This window comes from Phymastichus coffea, unplaced genomic scaffold (genome assembly GCF_024137745.1).
Source record: "Phymastichus coffea isolate CEN01 unplaced genomic scaffold, Cenicafe_Pcof_1.1 PCOF00062, whole genome shotgun sequence".
NCBI lineage: Eukaryota > Metazoa > Arthropoda > Insecta > Hymenoptera > Eulophidae > Phymastichus > Phymastichus coffea.
The window spans coordinates 687,808-708,207 of NW_026706873.1; the positions used below are offsets into that span (position 1 = coordinate 687,808).

The window sequence follows — 20,400 nt, forward strand, 5'->3', positions numbered from 1 at the left end:
AAACCTTTTTCCAAAGCAGCGTGTAACTTCGAAATAAACTAAACTTTATTGTTGAAGTTTTTTCGGCACTCGGTATTTTCAATCAATGAAGATTTCACTAAATCTCTGTTTACCTGAAATTTCGACGGTAAATGATTTTCATAAAGCTGAACTAACCCATCGTTTTGTGCTTTCAGAGGAGTGCGACACACCTGCCGACTGTCCGAGGTGTCAAGGTGATTTGATTGTGATCTGCATGTCTGGTTATTGCGGTTGCAAAAATAGATACAATTTTGGCTGAAAAATTACGAAAAAAAAAATTATTTACAAAATTTATTAATAATATATATATAAACTCTTATATTAGATAAAATATAAATTTAATAAAGTTAAATTTATCAAATTGTTTTGGCATTTACATATCTCATTACCTTTTCTCATCTCACAATAATCATACTACTATAATTTTTATATTTGAATAAAAACAGCAGCGCATGCTCATTGGCCTCATGCACTTCGCAGCGTTAGCGCACAGTTTGGGTCTCATTTTCACGCACGTGCGGTGCGATGCCGTCCGCCACCGTCACCAAAGATTTTAGTAAATTAGTCAGGTCTGCTGTAACGGAGTAAAAGAATGGTAACATTACTCCAGTGTTTTGGACTAGTGAAACTTATTTGCGAGCATAACGTGACGTTTAATTTTTCCGTATCAAATTTGTTAATTGTTGTGTGAAAGTTATAGAAATGGACGACAAGGATATAATTATTTGTATACCAGGTATATGATGAAATGTTTACGTTAACCTCATAATTTGTCATTCCGGACAAATATTAGTTTTGCTAATTATTTTGAAAAATAATGTATTTCGCAGGACAAAGGATATGCCCTACAAATCAAGAGAACATTGCTGGTCAGGGAACGTATGAGCAACTTGGTTATATTTATTCAAAGTTTGCTGGGATAGTCAAAGTTGTTAGGCTTGAGAATGTAAGTAACCTTTTCTGTCAATCAGATGGTGAAGTTCAGTTTGAATACTGTATATGTTCATTTTAGACAAATTCAATTGAGGTTCATGGTATGACTGACCAAAGCATAGTCCCGGCCCCTGGAGATATTGTTACTGCCATGGTGACAATAGTCAATCAAAGGTTTTGCAAGTGTATGATAAAGTGTGTTGGTGATATAGTGCTGAGTAGGCCGTACAGAGGAATTGTAAGGAGAGAGGATGTCAGAGCAACAGAAAAGGATAGGATTGAAATGTACAAATCTTTTAGACCTGGTGATATTATTTTAGCAAGAGTTGTATCCTTTGTTTGTAAATAACAAATATCATTATTCCATTTAAATTAATAATTTATTATCAACACTCTATCTAACTTTTCCATTAGTTTCCTTAATATTTTAAATATAGTTACCTATGACAGAAGCACACACTTATCAACTAAGTACTGCTGAAAATGAATTAGGGGTGGTTATTGCACACAGTGAAGAAGGTATGACTGAAATTTACCAAAGCAATTATTTATTAATGGTTTTTCAAAAATTAATTATTTTTAGGAGTGGCAATGGTACCAGTAAGTTGGACAGAAATGCAATGTCCAAAAACTTTGATTAAAGAATTAAGGAAAGTGGCAAAAGTTATACCAGAAGAAGTGGCTGTACAGGATGGATAGTTTTTATATAGTGATTTTTATGGCATTAGTTAATAAAATTAGTAATAGTAAAAAATTATTAAATTGTTTCAAGCCCTTTATGCTTTGTATATACATGACTTTCAGATAATCTAGCTTTCACAGCTTTCAGACTCGAATTATATTCCATTGAACAATGCAAATAGAATATACTTCGTATTAAAAAGTGTATAAAAATTATATCTAGTGGATAATGTAATTACATTTTGATTAAAATTAATAGTAAAAACTTATTTGATCTGGAAACTTAAAACAAAACTCGCTTCTAAATAATTCTTTTTAATTTTCTAACTACATCTAAATAAGGCATTAATTAAGTACAAAATTAATATTTGTTTTATTCCATATTTTTTGATAGTTATTTTTCTATAGATCAATGAATTACTTAGTTCTATACAAATTATTGAATATATTTACATAGTAATAAACAATTTTGCAAATGTCAATTAATTTTATACGCGAAAAAATGTTTCATAATAAGCATTTAATTATTTATCTATCAAAATAATCAACATGTACAAGTAGAAAATAGTAAAAAGAAAAAATAAGTGACGTAGTTAATTAAGTAAATCTAAGTGTAATTATACAACTATCCCTTTTGATAAAATTAGATATCGCTTTTTCAAGCAAGAGGTATCATTACACATTCGCATACGCGCGCACACACACACACACACACACACACGTGTTTAAAGCAGTCTTACAAACTAGCTGAATAAATGATATCGACATCGTCTTTCATCATTGATCTATGTCAAAATCCAACGTTATGAAACCGAACGTAGTTGCTAAAAATTGACATTGCAAAGTAGTGCAACTTTAGCTAGAGAAAGGCGCTACAAGTGCTATTTTTTCTACCGAAAACCGCATATAAATTTTTATAATGAATTTTTTATCACAATTCATTTATGCTAGTTAAGTAATAAACTTTCGTTGAATAAAAAAAAAAATACAGTAACCAAGGTATAACTTATCTTAACAATCCTATTCACGTGTAAGGTAACTTCAAATACGGAAGACTACATTGTTGCAAAAAAATATGAAACGTGTTATAATATCGTAAGCTTGTTGTATTGATCAATATGAAAATAAAAAACATACACTCACAAAATAGCAATATGTACACTTAATTGCAGTCAATAGGAAAAGTAATGTAAAGAAATGAGGCAATATGGTGACGTTGAATTAAAATAAAATCATTGTACAATTGTTAGTTGCCTTTAGTGCTGTAATTTTACATCACTTATATATAATGAAAAGTATAATTAGTTAATTTAACTTTACTTCTGGCTTATTCTTGAAATTGTACTTGTTCGTGGGCTACTTGTTCCTGCTCCTGGATTATTTCTTGTTCTCTCTCGAGGACCTCTAGTTCCTTTTTCCATTCTTCGGATTTAGCTTTGAAATCGTCTTTCAAAATTTTGAGTATTTGTTTAGCTTTTTGCTTCACTTCTTCGTAATTTGCTTTGCCAATTTTCGCGGCTTCTTTGATTGCCTGTTCCCATTTTTGTTTCTCAATCTCTATGGTTTTTTTGGCTTGTTCGATAATCGCGTGATAGTTCTTGTCAACTGACTCTTTGGCAGACTCCTTCACTCCGTGCCACCAGTTGCTCACATCCTTCCAGCCACGAACAACGACCTTGAATTATATTTTATTATGTAGACATTTTTGATGACTTAATATATTTTTCAGTTTTTACATATAAATCCTTACTTCATTATAAGCATTGTTCTCAACTGGACTGGCCTACAAACATGATATATACATTTAATTATTATTTCTAGTAAATTCAAATTGTTTTTCAAGACGAAATCCAAAGTACTTACCAAAGTCAAGGCAGTACCGAGAAGGACAAGGATCAGAGTTTTGGTGAACATGTTTCTCGTGTTAGAAACTGGAAATGAATCAAACAGACGTGATTTCTTGCTCAATCTTTCCGTATTTATACCGATGAATCGAAATTTATCCATATATTGGCATCTGTGTCATCAAAGATTACCCTTTGTTTAACAAAATTCAAGTGAAAAGTTAATCAGATTAATGATAATTAATTAATTAATTAATTAATTAATCGTTTGATACTCTGATAATTATTAATTTTTCCCTCAAACAATGTTACAACATTCTTTTGTTAACGTTTTGCTAATTACCGTCTGCTTATTAAAGCAAATTATTCAATTCATTCATTACGTTGTGAAATTTTCCAAGTAAAAGATAGATCATCACATTTTCCAAAGGACCTCAAAACCTCTTGTAATATCTCGCTATGAAAAATCATTTTAAAATAATACAGTCTTCTATTGTTTTAATGTCGAAAAGAAATCGATGTGTCTATTAGTCATTCGATTAATTAACTACTGGCAACTGTGAACTGGAATAAACATTGTGGTAAAAGTTAAAAACATATGATAACATCGTAAGTTTATTGTATCAATTAATACTGAAACAGAAAATATAAATTTAGAAAAAAGCAATAAACATACTTGTTGCACTACTTCCTATCTCCGATTACAATTTATTTGTCTCCTTTACTGTACAACCGTTTTGTCAGCAGTTCGCTTTATATGCACCACGTGTCTCTTCATTTATTAGATCTCGACAGTCACATTTTTATTAATCCCCTCGTTCAAATTTCGGCACGTTTGGGAAACCACCAATATTTTTCTAGTATCTGATGAATATTGATCTTGAAGTTGGAAAATGTCCCATAGTTGCATATAGTATTTTATCTAAGCTGTTTAGTCTTGCTGGATAAGTGAGTCCTATGACACCAGTAACTTTATAGTGGAGAAACATTGTTTTATGTTGGGTAGTTGAGTTACAAATACAGGATACTATAAAGACTATGCCATCAACGACTACTAGGTTTTTGTGTTCGAGTCTTATTGAATACATTGAATTAATAAAAATATGCGTTCCTTTCTCGCCTCCGTCAAGGTTGAGTAATGCTTTGTTATTATTTCAATTCTAATTAGTTTATATCCGCATAAATCATCTGATAACAGTTAGGTTGCTGTATTGATGGTTTCCCTAGGGCAGACACCATGCTATTTTAGTTTTCGCTATATTACTGTTTACTTAACAAGCTTATCTATAGTCCTAAAAATTGTTTCAATATTGGCTTGTTTTTTAGTTACTTGGTGTATCTGATACCTTGGTTGATGCTTTAACAAATAGTGTAATCGGGTTTAATGAAGTCGTCATTATCTGTTTTTGTTTTATTTTATCTATTTGAATATTAAAATGCATTTTTCCCTCCTAAGTGCTAGTATAAACCCTTGCTATTATAATTATTTTGTTGAATTTTTCAGTGGATTTAGATTTCATCTTTCTTAAATTGAATATTGTTATTCTTCTATGTGATCTTTTATGGTGTAAATTACACATACTATATGCATATAAGTATGTTTTAAAATCTATAAACTATCAAAATACACCTCCTGGACATACGAATTAGGATCTGCATCTCCGTTATAATTTCCTTATTCTAACAAAAATATTTATTGATTGCACTTATACTTTTCCTTCGTGTATTAGGTTATATAATAAGAGTTGTTCAATTGTTCTCCCTTATCCAATTTTTTATTTTTTATTTTCCAATTCTCTTCTCAGCTATTGTTTTAAGTTCATTTGGTAATAATGATATATTCAAGTATGTACGTTGTTGTATCTTATTCTATTGGTTTTACTGATGTATTTTTGAGATAGTTTTTCATAATAGTAAAGTAACGATTTATATTATATGAATGATTGATCTATATTAAGTGGGTTTGTATCCATTATGAATAAAAAAAATTATCGCTCTTTTATTGATGAATTGTATATATAAAATAATGTAATGATATACGGTGACGTTGAATAAAAAATAAAATAAAATTATTGTATTTTTAATTGACTTTAATGCTGTTACTTTGCGTTATTCATATGTACAATGAGAAGTACAATTAGTTTATTTAATTGTACAACTAGTTTATTTAATTGTACTTTTGGTTTATTCTTGGGATTCTACTTGTTCTTGGGGCACCTCGGAAACTTCCTGTTCCTGCTCCTGGATCATTTCCTGCTCTTGGATCACTTGCTGTTTCTGCTCCTGTTCCTGAACCACTTCCTGTTCCTGTTCCTGGACCACTTCCTGTTCCTGTTCCTGGACCACTTCCTGTTCCTGTTCCTGGACCACTTCCTGCTCCTGTTCCTGGACCACTTCCTGTTCCTGCTCCTGAGAAACTACGGGCTCCTGCTCTTGGAAAATTTCCTCTTCTTCCTCGGTATTAATTTCTTTGTGAGCTTCATTCTTTTTCCAGTGATCTAATGCAGCTTTCAACTCGTCTTTCAATTTTTTTATAGCTTGTTTAGCTTTCTGTTTCACTTCTTCGTATTTGTCTTTGCCGATTTTGATGGCTTCCTTGAGGGCATGGTCCCATTTTTGCTTTTCGCTCTCGATGGTTTTCTTGGCTTTCTGAATAATTGCATGATACTTCTCATGAATGAAATCTTGGAAAGACTGATTCACTCCTTGTAACCAGTCGCTCACATCCTTCCAGCCGCGAGGAATGATCTTAAAATATATTTCATTGATTATTATGAACAAATTTTTGCTCATTTTAAAATGTATTGTTTAGCTTTTATATATAAAACCTTACCTCATCATTATCAGAAGAGTACTTGACTGGGCTGGCCTACCAAAACAATATGCATTATATTGTTATTACTAGTTAATTGAAATTGTTTTTCTAAAGCAAAACCAAAAGTGCTTACCAAAGTCAATGTAGTGCCGAGAAGAACGAGGATCAGAGCTTTGGTGAACATGTTTCTGTTGTCAGGGACTAGAAACAAGTCAAATCGAAGTGATTTTTCGCCCTCTTCCCTCCTGTATTTATACCAATAAATGGAAGTATGTTCACATATTGACATCTGTGTCATCAAAGATTCCCCTTGGTTTAACAAATTTTAAGTGAAAAGTTAATCAGATTGACGTCGTTTGACGCACTGGCAATCATTAATTAATTTATCCTCGAACAATGTTACAACATATTTTCCTTGACGATTACCATCTGCTTATCAACGCAGTTTATACAATTTTTTCGTTGTGTTGTGAATCATTTTAGAATGAACGAAAAAGAATCATACTTTTCAAATCATTTCAATGTCTCGCGAAATTGTTCTGCAGCAAAAATTCATGTAAAATAATAGAAATCATTCTGATTTTTGAAGTCAAGAAGAATTGAGGCTTCTATTGCCCTACGAATGAAGAAACAATACAATAATGTATAGATTTCATTAACTGGTTTCATTTGCTGTATATTTGTAATCATCTTTTATCACGACCTAATCACATAAGGCTTCTAGTGTTTACATCACTGTCGATGATGAACTTCATCTATTAATCTTGCTGATTATTAATCTTGTTAAGAAATAAAATTTATCAAGAACCTGCGTAATATAAAAATGGTTTTGAGTGCACAAAAAAGTAATGTATAAAATGTGAAATCCCAGACAATACTTTAGTGATACCTAGTTAAATAAAATATTTCATAAATGCGCATCGCGTCGAAAATTGTGTTTCAATGGTCGGCTATAAGAAGAGAGATTAACTTTTATAGAGAAGAAAATACATGCGAATATTCAACGTAATTTTAGCTGTTGTATAAAATTATATAGCTAGAAGAAAGCGCTATTGTAAATTTTCATCTCATGAATTTTCTTATACCCATCTCATAGCAGGTGCAGATGCTCATTTTATCAATAATCAATGCGCCTGCTATAAGATTTTTGTGCGAATCAAATAAGCGCAGTAGCTAATATGTAACTTATCTTGTCAATCAATCGAATTAATAGACAACAGGAAAGAAAATGCCACATTGTTGCGAAAAATAAGAAGCATGTTATAGCTAATTCGTACGGCTGCTATTTAGATCAATACTTAAACAGTAATATTATACGTTCAAAACAGCAGTGCGTAAATGTGCGTAATGTGGCGTGGGTTCGCTAAAATTGTAAATACGGTAAGAAAGAAAATGTTAAAAGCCGAGCAGGACAATTTACTAATCAAGAAATGAGAGGCTTTTTTTATACTTGTAAAAAGATTTTCGATTTTAAGGAAACTGATATCTTCATGATAACGAATAATATATATACTTGCAGAGAGCACCAGTTCATATTATATACTCGTATAGCGCGTGAAAGTGCATTTCTAATAATTAAAAGTTTAACAAGAGTCTAAAATATTATTATCGTTTAATGATACGTCAAAAGCTTATGTTGAACAAAACTTTGTATTCGTATTAGCAGAGTAAAAACTTTGAATTATGATGCAAGTCAATTTTTTCGTGAAGTTGCTATAAAATTGGCAGAGAATTGAAGTAAATAGCGCACATGTATTAGATTAATTTATATAAGAAAGATAATAATTTCTATTCATAATACACAGATGCTAATGAAATATCCAGAATTATATATAAACTTTTGCAAACGAAGCTGTTGACATTGATGGGAATATAGCGTTAAACTATCAAGAGCAATAGAATATCATACATTAGTTTTCCATTAGAGTGTCTATTCAATCTAATTATTTCAAAAGCACATTGTCCTTTGGTTCTCATTTAATATAAATATAGCAAAGATTTTTGAAATATTAATTTATTCGAGACTGTACAAACATCAATCAAAACATCATATTATTGATGACAACTAATTTAGATTTAGGAAAAAACAGGATGTAGTGTTTCACGTAGTACCAAAAATGTAGTATAACACGTAGTAAACCAATTAATTAAAGTACGTAATAAGGATGAAAAGGTTATTGTTGTATTTTTTTTTTTTTTTTTATTTAAATTATTGTTGTATTACGGGACCTGGCAAAAGTATTCAATACAGTCGATCATGAAATTCTACTTAAAAAATTAGACAGGTATGGAATCAGAGAACTTGCAAATGATTTCTTTAGAAGTTACTTAGCTCAAAGCGAAGGCACTTTATTAAGTTTCACAATCATCAATGTAATATAACTGGGGTCATATTAGGCTAACTGGTTAAATGCTGAATTTAAAATCAATAACTATAATGCGATTTGATAGAAGTTGGCAAATTAATAGAGATAAATCGCCTGTCATTTAATGTTCTTAAAATAGTATATATATAACTGTAGGTTCTTATCATGCCATTGTTCCAAATGACCTTAACATACATATCAACAATAAGCATCTAAGTAGGGTATGTTTTTAAAAATATCTTGGGGTAGTGCTAGAGTCACGACTCAAATGGGAGTATCGCGTGCATTACATCGTCATAAAGGTCAGATGTATCGTACATGTAACGTTGGAGTTGCGAAATTTCTTCGATATCAAAACTTTAATGACTAATCTACAGTGCTTTTTATCAAAGTATTTACACTAATGGCATAATAACTTAGGGAGGAGAGTACAAAACTGTCATTAACAATATCCGAAAAATTCAGAATAAACTGTACAACGTTAAATTACGACTTTGCTAATTTGTCCGTTGAATCTCACAATCGTCCGTTCGCCACTTCAGACGTGTATGTATGAACTCTCATGCCGATTTTTTCTGTTTGAGGTGTGATGAAGGAGATGACTGGTGAAGTCAGGAGTGGCTGACGACTGCGGACGATGAAGAGAGATGGTGAATGCGGGATCGGGGGGGAGCAGCTATAGAGAGTTAAAGCTGGATCGTCGGATCGTGTTGAGTCCTGGTACCTGAGCGTGTGAGGATTCCGGCGAGGATACGCGCGGACGACGCGTTCGACCGTTTATCAGCGAGCGGAGAGCGGCAACCGGACGCGAGTAGCGACAGCGGTAGGAGATCAGCAATCAGGAAGCTGTCGCCGGATCATGAAGATCGGTGCCCGTGTTTCTTTCTCTCTGTCTCTCTCTCTTTTTTTGTGTTCATGCGTGTGTGACTGAGTAGTTTTGTTGACCCCCGCGTTGGTTGTAATAGTCGGTCACGTATTCGTCAGGCTAAGGATTATCAAGTAGTCCGTTCATCAATCCTCATTCCAACATTAGTTTCTCTCATGATTAATCTATACACCTGGTATATTATTCAACTGTCGGAGTGTTTGCGCCTCCCGAATACATTCTTTTTAAACAATTTGTGCGGGCGACCGCGGATATAACCCTTCGGATTGTCGGTTGTATTTCTCCGTAGCAGCTGGTCAAATTTTGCTTAAAAAATTCAATAATCTATCATTCTAACTTTCTACGAGAATATTTATTAATGAAAATTATAGCATATATTATTTACAGAATATGCCAATCAGTTCAAAAAAGAACACTAGATATAAAATACTTATGTCGTACGTTAACAAGACTCTAACTTTACGAAGTCGATCGATATGTTTCAACAAAAATATACAGGGAATTTGACGGTGTAACAAGAAGCTTAAATGTTAAACAAAACAGCTGTCCGTATACAAAATAAAAAAATAGGTACGAACTAACACTTACAGTTATGTACTTATTGATCTTGATGTCATTAGCATGAATGAACTGATCATCTGCGAGTATGATCTCCGCATTGTCGCGCAACAGTGTATCCACCGGATAAAAGTCTGCAGATTACGCAGCATACTTCCAACGGCTATCTGATCTGACGATTCGAACCACGCAAACGTCGTCGCAAAGTTGACTCATTTGCATTAAGCCTGACAATATCGTTAAGGATATATTTTGATACAGGATTTTGTCCTGTTTTGTGAATTACGTGTTGATTGTAAAAACATGGTTCGTCCTGGAATTTAATGTTCCACGAACGTTTCTCCGACTGTTAGTGTATAGCTCGATGCGTTCTCGCTGCTTTGGGCTCATCAATATTGCAACACAGATCGACGTTGTAATTGGCTGCAATAAGCACTGCTATAACAGACAAACATCATCGCTGTAGGTGCCGTTTACCTCGCGTTAGACGAGCGAACAGCCAATGCAATAGTCCGTTATTACCCTATTATTCATATAAATATTTGAAGGAAATTATGGCTATGCTATATTTTTTCGCAAAAGAGTACAATGCAGTTTAGTGCGGTATTGATCTGCCAGCAGAAACGAAATTCTTGTTTTCGTCACACTTAATTCAATGCGAGCTAGTTGTTATAATTTAATTAAGAAATATCGAGATATATGGCATCTTCTTACTGATTCCCTTTTATTTCCGCCAACATAGTTTTCAAGGTAGCGACTTTTCAAGGCATTAGACGCAATTCAGTGAGGTTTATTTAGAATAAAGTATGAAGAATTTTTGGCTAATGCAATTATCGACCGAAAGTTGTTTTTCTTATTACGCGAAATTATTCTATGAAAATTGTTCGTTCCTTTAGCCGTTCCCAAGTTTACTTATGCTTCTATAGTTTGGTCAACACAATATGGAGTCTATTTATCAAGACTCGAGGTAATTCAACATCGCTTTATACGTTATCTCTCTAATAGGTTTCGCAAAAGTATGGATCGGTTCGATCATGATTATTCCTCGGCTGCTCTATCATTCAATATTTGTTCAATTTCTTCTTTCATTAATGTACAATCTGCTTTATACATATATAAGATCTGTCATTGTCTCATTGATTCTTACGACCTTATCTTCTATGTTCCCTCTCGCCTCCTGCGTAATCGCAATAATACATTTTACTTTCGTCCTTGTAAAGGGGGATCAAATCATCTATCCGTTGTTGACAGATCAAGTGATATTATCAATGGCCTGAAGTTGCTTGAAGACATTCATTTGATCACAATAAGTAGTTTTAACAATACTATAAAATTACAATTATGATCTTTTAAGTAAATTTTATTAGATGCCTTAACCTTTTTGGATTTTATTTATATACAATGTTTACTGTTTCTTCCTATTGCTGTTGTTCCTGTTTTTATTATTTTTATTGTTGTTATGTTCTTATATCGTTTTACAACTTTCTTTTATTTGTACTACGCTAATGGGAGTATCTCCTGTATGATCAATAAAAAAAAATCCAAGGAGGCCTTTTGCTTCACGGTCACAGTAAGTACATAAAATGTGTATTGTAACCATTAGCCATTAATTACTTTCTTTCTTTTGTTTATTTCTTAAAACGACGTAATCTTACGATGTGCCCTCAGATAGATGGATCGAAATTCAGAACGACTTGCCAGGAAAATGTAAATCTTCCACCGCATTAAGAGAATTCCAATTAATTGAAAACATTATAACAGCTGAAGAATCGTAATAAATTTGTAAAAGAAATTAAGTAATGTATACGTATATCGGTGTGTGTAACTGTACTTATAAATAATAGCCACATGTACATTAATATGACGATTAATAAATTACATTTCAAAGTTTATTGATGTTATCTATGTTATCGAATATATCATTCGAATCGTATTATCTAAGCAATTAAACATCCATATTTTAAAAATAATGATAGCAATAGTAAAACTGTAACTCGTAGTATTCAGAAAAGCGTAGCAAGTTTTTCTAAAATATTGTGAAGATATAACTAAAATTGTGCTATTGTTGTTTTGTTTATTTTATCTTATTTCAACAATCCATTCAGACAAGTTATTCATCGGAGATTATTAGACATACGTAAAAAGGTTTTAATTGTGTGGATTTGATTTATAGAAGGACGAAAATAGTGTAAGATATATGAACTTAGTTCGACATATGAAGAGTAATTGAAAATTTATGCTGTGAATATTTTATTGTAATGCAGTTATTTTTCTATATTCAATTAGAAGATGAATAACTTAAAAAATACAATTTATCGGACTGCACTGTGATTTATTCATAATGGTTGTAAGACTCTACGTGAGACGCTACGATATCTATTCATGTTGGGGCTCTTTCCTGTCTTCCTTTCTAACTTTCTGAATAAGCCTTTTGAAATTGGACTTTCCACTTTAGTATTAAATCTATCAGGCGCTTTTTCATTATTTCGATATAATACTTAGACATGATCTTAGTTCTTTCGTATTCCTGTTTATTCATTTTGAAGGCATACGTAAGGTGTTCATTCCATTTTTGCTTCTCGTTCTCGATGGACTGTTCAATTATCTTGCGCATATTTTCATAGCTTCCATTCAGATCCATAAGCCGTTCCTTACTGATTTTAATCGCTTTACCTGTTTCTTGTTTGTTGTTACTATCATGCTGTTCGGTGACGTTCCTCCAATAATCCAAATAATCTTTGATAGAGCCCTCGATTTGATGACACAAAATGCTCAGTTCTTCTTTGAATCCGCGTAAATCCGCCTTCATCATTATTACATTTAAAGTTTATACTTATTTGAGAATAAAGCTAACAGTATTTGTACAAACTCACCTCATTATCATCAATATTGACATCGACTTGGCTAGCCTAACAAGAAAGATATTCAATTGTATGTAATAAATATTTCTTCTACACGGTTGTCTAATAATTAGAATTTTATCAAGATTTCTAATAAATACACATTATTTTTTTTAAAGAAAATTAAAAATGCTTACCAAAGTCAAGGCGGTACCAAAAATGACAAGGACGAGGGTATTGGTGAACATGTTTCTTGTGTTCGTGACAGAGACTGAAAACGAAGGAAATTTAACAGTACTCTACTGTTTTTGCCGTACTTCTACCAATAAATTCGAATACATTAATTCAATTAGCATCTGTGTCATCAAAGATTCTTCAAAGATAATCTATTTGACATCCAGTTGTGTGCATTTAGAGTAAAGAATTAGATATTGAGAATTGATTTGATTCGTAATAAATCTTATATTCGTAATAAATCTTATATTCGAAGAATATTAATCTACGATTTGTAAATTTATTTTTAGTCTTGAACAGCAAATCTTATAATTTATCTACTAAAACGAGAAATATTCTACAGTAAAAGTTTCAACGGCAAAGTATTTAATTAATTAATAAAAGTATTATTTGATTGCTTCAAGTCAATATACATTTATTTTTAAGCGATTATACAAATAATAATGTTAAATATTATAGACAATATGACATTTCGATTACATTATATACTATTCTAAAACAAATTTTGTGTTTTAGCAATAAAAAAAAGAATAAAAGTATCAATCAGTGGACGAATCTGTAAGGATAACTCGCAGACAGTGGAATGGATATTTCTGGGATAATTCGATCACTATTCAGAGAATACCAATCGTCAGGTTATATTATACATATTAGGGAAAAGAATCTTCTAATGTTAGTTTTTCATATGAATGGTACTTGAAGGAATTCAGCGTATTTTTTTATTCGAAAAAATATAACAAACAAGATATATAATATTAAATTCGAAAAATCAAGAATTTGACACAACTTTTTGATATATTTTAACATCTATTATCTTATTTAAAAATTAATATTAAGTATCATAAAAAGTCAAATAATAGGAACTCATTAGTGGAACAGTAACTTGATGGAAAATAGATACAAGAGTTATTATACGTACCTATATTATTTAAAGGAAACCGGTACAATAATTTGTTTTTCATTTTACTTTAAGAGGGTAGTTTGAAAAGTCCGTGCAAAAATAAAAACTATTTGATATTTTTTTAATAAATCTTTTTTTATTTTTCTACATAGTCTCCTTTTAGGCTTTTACACTTTATCCAACGCTGCTTTAGTTTGTTGATCCCTTTTATATCATAGGATTTGTTCGAGCTAGTGTGTAAATAGGCATTCGTTCCTGCAATTACCTTCTTATTTGAACAAAATCTTTTCCCCGTCAACCATTTTTTTATATTAGGGAACGAATAATAGTTCAACGGAACCAAGTCTGGAGAATAGAGGGGATGGGATGTGGAACGAGTAGGAACCCTATTTCCATCAGTTTTACGGCCACAACTGCTGAAGTATGAACTGGTGCGTTATCGTGATGAGAGATACTTTTTTGTGGGACCATTGTGGACGTTTTTCTTGCAACTCAGTTTTCAAATGATCCAATAACGATGAATAATATTCACTTGTAATAGTTTTACCTTAGATAGTCCATGAAGATTATTCCTTGCGAATTCCAAAAGACAATCGCCATAACCTTCCCGGCCGAAGGAATGGTCTTTGCGTTTTTTGGTGCAGATTTCCCCTGGGCAACTTATTGTTTAGACTATACTTTGGTCTCAGGAGTGTAGTGGTGAATCCATGTTTAATCCACAATGACAAAATGACACTCAGGCTTGCAGATTTCGCTGGAACAAATGCAAATTGTCCTTGCAACACTTTACACGATCTCGTTTTTAGTCAATCGTGAGCCATCACAGCACCCTCTTAGTAGATAGCTTTTTCATATCCAAATATTGGTGCAAAATATTATGTACCCGTTCGCTCGAGATACCTACAGAACTAGCAATCTCATGCAGCTTGACTCTGGATTTCTGGAGTGGTGATCTCAACAGGGCATCCAGAACGTTCAGCGTCTTTTGTACTCATACGGTTACTCTGAAAATTTTGAAACTACTTATAAACCATTCTAATCGAAGGCGCACAATCACCATAATGTTTATTAAGCTGCTGTTTTCTTCTGAGACGTTTTATCTTCAATAAAGTAATGTTTAATCAACATACGAAATTCTTTTTCTTCCATTTTTGTACAACCATTCGATTTCTTTAAATCAAATGAATCTTAAACACAAATTAATAGACCGATCGGGCTAAAATTTGGTATGTGCTCTTCCAAGATATGTTACTAACTGAAAATAACCTCGTTACGCTTCAGTAGTGACATTTCTCTGACTTAATTTACACGGATTTTTCAAACGACCCTAGTACAATTAATATAAATCATGAAAAAGTAGCAAAAATAATTCTCAGAGGATATCAACTATTTATTGGCTATCAATTTTAGTAATTAAAAAATTCATCAACTTATGAAAATAAAATAATTAAGCTGGTTACTGATATATCTTTGTATTTATTCTAAATAAATATTCACAGTTGTAAATGTGTTACAATTGTAATCGCAATAAATTGCATACTTTTTTTTACTTTAATTTCAGTAATGTAGGCATATAATGTACGACATGAATTCAATTTTAAGGTGATTCATATTCTAATATATATAATTATGATCCAACAGTAAAACTATTGATTAAAAATAAAATTTCAGTCGCAAAGCAGCGGAAAATTACTTTTTGGTTTAGTTTTCCTCACACAATATACAAATAAAGAAGGGAACATGAAAATTATATACAGTGTATTTATTTATAGCTTGTATTTTTTGGTAATTGACACGTTTTATATTGACGAATACAGTGAAGATATTGTAAAATTCATCATCAGTGTCCAAAAACGATATAACACTAGCAGTGTAGTTATTGCCATGAGTAAGATAGTTACTGGTGAGTGTTAAAAATTGTAAATTTTAACGTCACCTAACTTTTAATTTATATCGTTTTTCTATAGGTTTCTCTTACAAAACTGTACCTGTAAAATTAACCAAATATTTGTCGCGTAGAAATGTCCCTTCAATGTTTACAACTATTAATAATCTTTCTAAAACTATGAACTATTACAAGAAACATTTGGTCTTTACTTCATTTGTGATATTTATTGAATCTTTCAATGATTTCAACGGTCTCATTGACGTTGCACATAATCAGAGCACGAAATCGTTTTCAGCCACGATGCTGATATTTAGAAGCTCTAATAAAACTTTAATGGAAATATGCAAAAGTCCAAAACATAATTATTTTAAATTAGCTTTTTACTCGAATATGCTAGTTACATGTGTCAATGAAGATATACCTATAAGAGAATGGTACTCTTTATTTTCTGATAAAATTGAAACGTTCGACTATGCAACGTGGTCCAACAAGAAGGGGTTCCAATTATTGAGTAGTAAACATATGTACGAGCGAAGGCCGTCTTTGAAAGGGATAACTTTGCGTGTGACTTATGTAAAGGTATGTTCGCTTTACGATACAAGATTGCATTACACTCATTATCTAGAATTTTCATTCGCCATTGTTTAGGACGAAGTTTATGAAGGAAATAAAACCCTGCCAGGATTCTTTCGTGAGCTTCTAAATATTACGTCTCAGTTTGCTAATTTTACTATTCAGCTTCAAGAGCCGCAAGATGTATACGGAATATACAATAATATGACTGGACAATGGAATGGATTAATAGGACAGTTAGTTAATAATAAAAGTGACGTAGGATTGGGTTTCATTACCATAACCACTAAGCGCCTCGACGATGTCGATTTTGCGATCCCATTACAATCCCTTCGCTGTTGTTATTTTGTTAAAAAATTAGACCAAGTCTTGCCAAAATCAATTTATTATAAGGTGAGATCAAATTTACTTGTCGGGTTCTTATCAACATGATTCAGAACTATTTTAATATTTTATTTCAGTCATTTGGCAAACGAGCGTCATACGTACTCACTTCTATATATTTCTTAGCTCCGTTCGTAATCACGTGTATGTTATATAAACATCGCGAGGCACGTTTTTACAAAAGAGACCCGTGGAGAGTTGTCAAAACATTGCATGAAAATTTCATTCTTGTTTGGGGCATTTTATGCAAAATGCCATTAACGAGTAACGTTTGATTGACTATAATACATGTTAATAAGTTTATGTCATTAACGTAATACATTTTTTATTTTCTCGATAAATTTCACAGAGATGACAAAGATTTCATCATTGCGCCTGGCCTATCTGTCCTTATATATTTTGTCATTGCTACTGTCATCAATATATTCAGCCAATCTTACGAGTTCTTTAACCAATTTTAAATCGGACTTGCCATTTTACTCCGTCAAGGACTTTATACAAGATGGTACTTATAAGCTGATGGCTGTCGATGGTACTAGCCTATTAGAACAGATAGAGGTAAGTTTTATTTATTTGTTATTCATTTTTTTTCGAGGCAACGATGTGCTTAATAATGAGTGATTCAAGGATACAAAAGATGAAAATTTTAATAAATTAAGAGAAAAGAATATGCTGCTTGATCAAAAAAAATTCCCAAAATCTACGGAAATGGCACTGCAGCAGGTAAAAGCGCTTTTTTTATTCTAAAGAAACGATGTAATGTAATACCGTAACGATTTTTATAAATATATAAGCTCTGTGATGATGAAAAATTGGCACTGTTCGACGACACATACTGTAAGCATCCTGAAAGAGCTCCCATTCCTTGTCGGATTGTGCCGTTTGATGAAAGCTATCTTTCCAGTGTATCTATTGCATTCGTAAAAAACAGTCCTTATGTAAAATTTTTCAATTTTTGGTAAGTTTCGTAAACCAAGAAAATAGTCCTATAATTTAAAAGAATTCATTTCTTGTTTTAGGATTCAGAAGTTACAAAGTTCTGGAATTCTTCAACGTATACACAATCGAAATTCACGACAGTACAGTACGGAATCATCGAAATATCAAGCTATTTCATTTCCAAGTGTTAAATTGATTTTTTTCATTTTAATAGCAGGATTATTTTCATCTCTTGTGGTTTTCGTTATTGAAAAAATATTTTTTTATTTTTGTCCCAACCTTCGGCACGACTTTTCGGTATCGCGAACTAACTACTGGACCCCTCTAATTAGACATCCAAAGGAAAATAAGAAAAGATCTAACATGAATTTAAAAAATCAGTCATTATGATTTTTAAATATTTTAAGAGTAGCTGTAGTGTGAGTAGAAATATATTATTCAATTTTTTGGTGTTTCAATAAAGATATTCAATATACATTATTAATTTTGTAAATTTTGTTGCTGAAATTACTTTATTTTTTAACAAGCTAATAGCATTTTTCGCAATGGTAAAGTCCTTTTCAGTTTGATTTGTACCAGAGTGAATTTCACTCGCGCGAAAAGATCATATATGATTAGATTGTTATAATAGGTAATGAAAATTTATGGAAAAACTAAATTTCAAATGTAAAAACTTAAAACTAAATTTTCTACAAATATGAGGTAAAAAGGCAGCACAATTGATTAATGAATGCATAATGATTATTCCAACTATTTCTGTGAATTAATTGCTTCTGATCAAAGGCATGAAATTAATTTGGCAATTGTTTTTATTAAAATTAAACAGTTTTTAGAAGATACGTGCTTATAGGATTTTGCAAATTCTGAAGAATTGCTACCATTTTATGTAGCGCTTTGGGCCTCAAAAGAGTAGTTCATATATCTATCAAAATTATCCGTAATCCATACTAATATCTTGTACCATAAAATATGAATATACATATACGTGTTGATTATAATGTGCTAAGTCACACGTTATCGCGATGAAATGTAAGATGACAGTATAGGTATGAACACTCTCTTATCATGTAGTTATCTTTCGTTGTCACAGCCTTGCAATTTACCTTGACCTCAAAAACCCTGGAATTTTCTTTTAAAAGTTCTAACAAACATAAAAGCTATCCAATTGATCAATATTTTAGAAACACGTTATGTTTAAATGCGGCTTGAAAGATTTTTTATGTTTGCTACGGCGCAAGGTGTCATTAGATCGCATTAGTGAAGCAGTAAATTCTACATGTAACTTATTTATATTGCAACTATATACTTTTGTTCGATGCGTTGTAAATACGTTATAACCGCGCCAAATAAATTCCAAATTTTTACATCCGATTCTAATTTTTAAATTGATTCCTTCGTTGACTGAGGCCTTTCACGTAAATTTAATAGCAATAAAATTTCATCAAAAGTTATAATTGCTTTTCAATCCAATTTGGATACCAATAAAGTGGAGTCAAGTAAATCACTGAGAAAATATTAAGACTAGTAAGTGCTGCTCATATATTTCAAAACGTATCATTTTTACGACAAATATTGTATTGATTGTTTTAGATATTCCCAAAATTATTAGTATTAGAGAAAAGTTACAATGTTTTTCGAGGATGATGTCTCTTCAACATAATGTACTCGAGTAGCTCATCTTTAACTACAATTCGAAATGCATGTCCTTCTAAAAAGTATTATTTAATTCGAGTAACGACAAGTCGTCCAAAAAGTCTCGGAGGTTATTCATATCGATCCCATGTCCTTTGCCTCACATATATCCCGCTTTTATGTGAAAAACATTAATAAATAAAGAAGATTGAAAGCGCGATAGAACGACAGACGGAAAAAATCGAAAAATAACGCCTACTCACAATTGTGCGTTTAGGAAACGCAGGTGAGAACTTTGCCTCTACAATCATCAATAATTCTAGATTCGTGTAAAGAAACTTATCTAACAGTTCGATTGTATTGTAGGTAAGCCGTGTCACTCGAAAATTACTGGCCCATCGTCGAAAGTGCTTTTATTTGTCGATTGCTTGATGCTCGTCGTCATGGGATTTCAAGGCAGGCTCGATGGTGTATGTAATCGCGTTGCGTCGGTTCAACATTTATTCGACTTGCCGAGTCTCTCCATCGTCGACGCGGTTTTCTACGAATATAGGGTCTCGTGAATCGTCGTAGATCGTCTTGGTTAACGACAGCCGACGATTCTTTCAGATCTGGTGTTAATGGTACTGACGGCCACAGCGTCGTGGGAATTTCCAGCAGAGCAGTGTCCATGCTGTTTCAAAACATCGACTTCAAGGCCATAGGTTGCACGAGGAAGTCCAGTATCACAAAGGCAATGCCGCCCAGCTTTACGCGATAATGCCGAAAAGCGCGTGCACGACCTGCGTCGATTCATCGAAACGCGCGCGTTCAAAGAATATACCGCCATCGACATCTCGTGGAAACGTTTGTTCAGTCTGGTGATCGGCTCGAGGATGCTCGTCAATTTCGAGATAATGGCATTC

At 32.4% G+C, this 20,400-nt stretch overlaps 3 protein-coding genes across 3 annotated transcripts; 2 read left to right on the plus strand and 1 right to left on the minus strand.

The window, feature by feature from the left end:
- Positions 1–531: 531 nt before the first annotated feature.
- On the plus strand, positions 532–2,778 carry LOC131666943 (exosome complex component CSL4). The gene is made up of 5 exons (XM_058940048.1): positions 532–757; positions 852–967; positions 1,034–1,282; positions 1,392–1,473; positions 1,538–2,778. Exons 1-5 carry the CDS (start codon positions 724–726, stop codon positions 1,651–1,653), a joined length of 597 nt encoding a protein of 198 aa, XP_058796031.1. The 5' UTR covers positions 532–723; the 3' UTR covers positions 1,654–2,778.
- Positions 2,779–5,663: 2,885 nt separating this feature from the next.
- LOC131666985 (uncharacterized) lies at positions 5,664–13,192 on the minus strand. The gene is made up of 6 exons (XM_058940135.1): positions 13,142–13,192; positions 12,978–13,013; positions 12,657–12,907; positions 6,428–6,539; positions 6,313–6,348; positions 5,664–6,227 (listed from the first exon to the last, which is right to left on the minus strand). Exons 1-6 carry the CDS (start codon positions 13,190–13,192, stop codon positions 5,664–5,666), a joined length of 1,050 nt encoding a protein of 349 aa, XP_058796118.1.
- A 3,165-nt stretch (positions 13,193–16,357) lies between these two features.
- LOC131666986 (glutamate receptor ionotropic, kainate 2-like) lies at positions 16,358–20,255 on the plus strand. Its single transcript, XM_058940136.1, has 8 exons — positions 16,358–16,546; positions 16,616–16,933; positions 17,002–17,188; positions 17,274–17,482; positions 17,552–17,647; positions 17,719–17,882; positions 17,944–18,003; positions 20,105–20,255. The coding sequence occupies exons 1-8, from the start codon at positions 16,358–16,360 to the stop codon at positions 20,253–20,255; spliced, it is 1,374 nt and encodes a 457-aa protein (XP_058796119.1).
- Positions 20,256–20,400: the final 145 nt, after the last annotated feature.

Bases quoted from the DNA above. Each gene is read 5' to 3' on its own strand.
- LOC131666943 (XM_058940048.1), top strand. From the start codon at position 724: ATGGACGACAAGGATATAATTATTTGTATACCAG. The intron at 1,283-1,391 runs GTATCCTTTGTT...TTTTAAATATAG, and splicing joins ATATTATTTTAGCAAGAGTT to TTACCTATGACAGAAGCACA. The intron at 1,474-1,537 runs GTATGACTGAAA...AATTATTTTTAG, and splicing joins TATTGCACACAGTGAAGAAG to GAGTGGCAATGGTACCAGTA.
- LOC131666985 (XM_058940135.1), bottom strand. From the start codon at position 13,192: ATGTTCACCAATACCCTCGTCCTTGTCATTTTTGGTACCGCCTTGACT. The intron at 13,014-13,141 runs GTAAGCATTTTT...CTTTCTTGTTAG, and splicing joins TTGGTACCGCCTTGACTTTG to GCTAGCCAAGTCGATGTCAA. The intron at 12,908-12,977 runs GTGAGTTTGTAC...ATAATGATGAAG, and splicing joins TCAATATTGATGATAATGAG to GCGGATTTACGCGGATTCAA.
- LOC131666986 (XM_058940136.1), top strand. From the start codon at position 16,358: ATGCTAGTTACATGTGTCAATGAAGATATACCTATAAGAGAATGGTAC. The intron at 16,547-16,615 runs GTATGTTCGCTT...GCCATTGTTTAG, and splicing joins TGCGTGTGACTTATGTAAAG to GACGAAGTTTATGAAGGAAA. The intron at 17,883-17,943 runs GTAAGTTTCGTA...TTCTTGTTTTAG, and splicing joins GTAAAATTTTTCAATTTTTG to GATTCAGAAGTTACAAAGTT.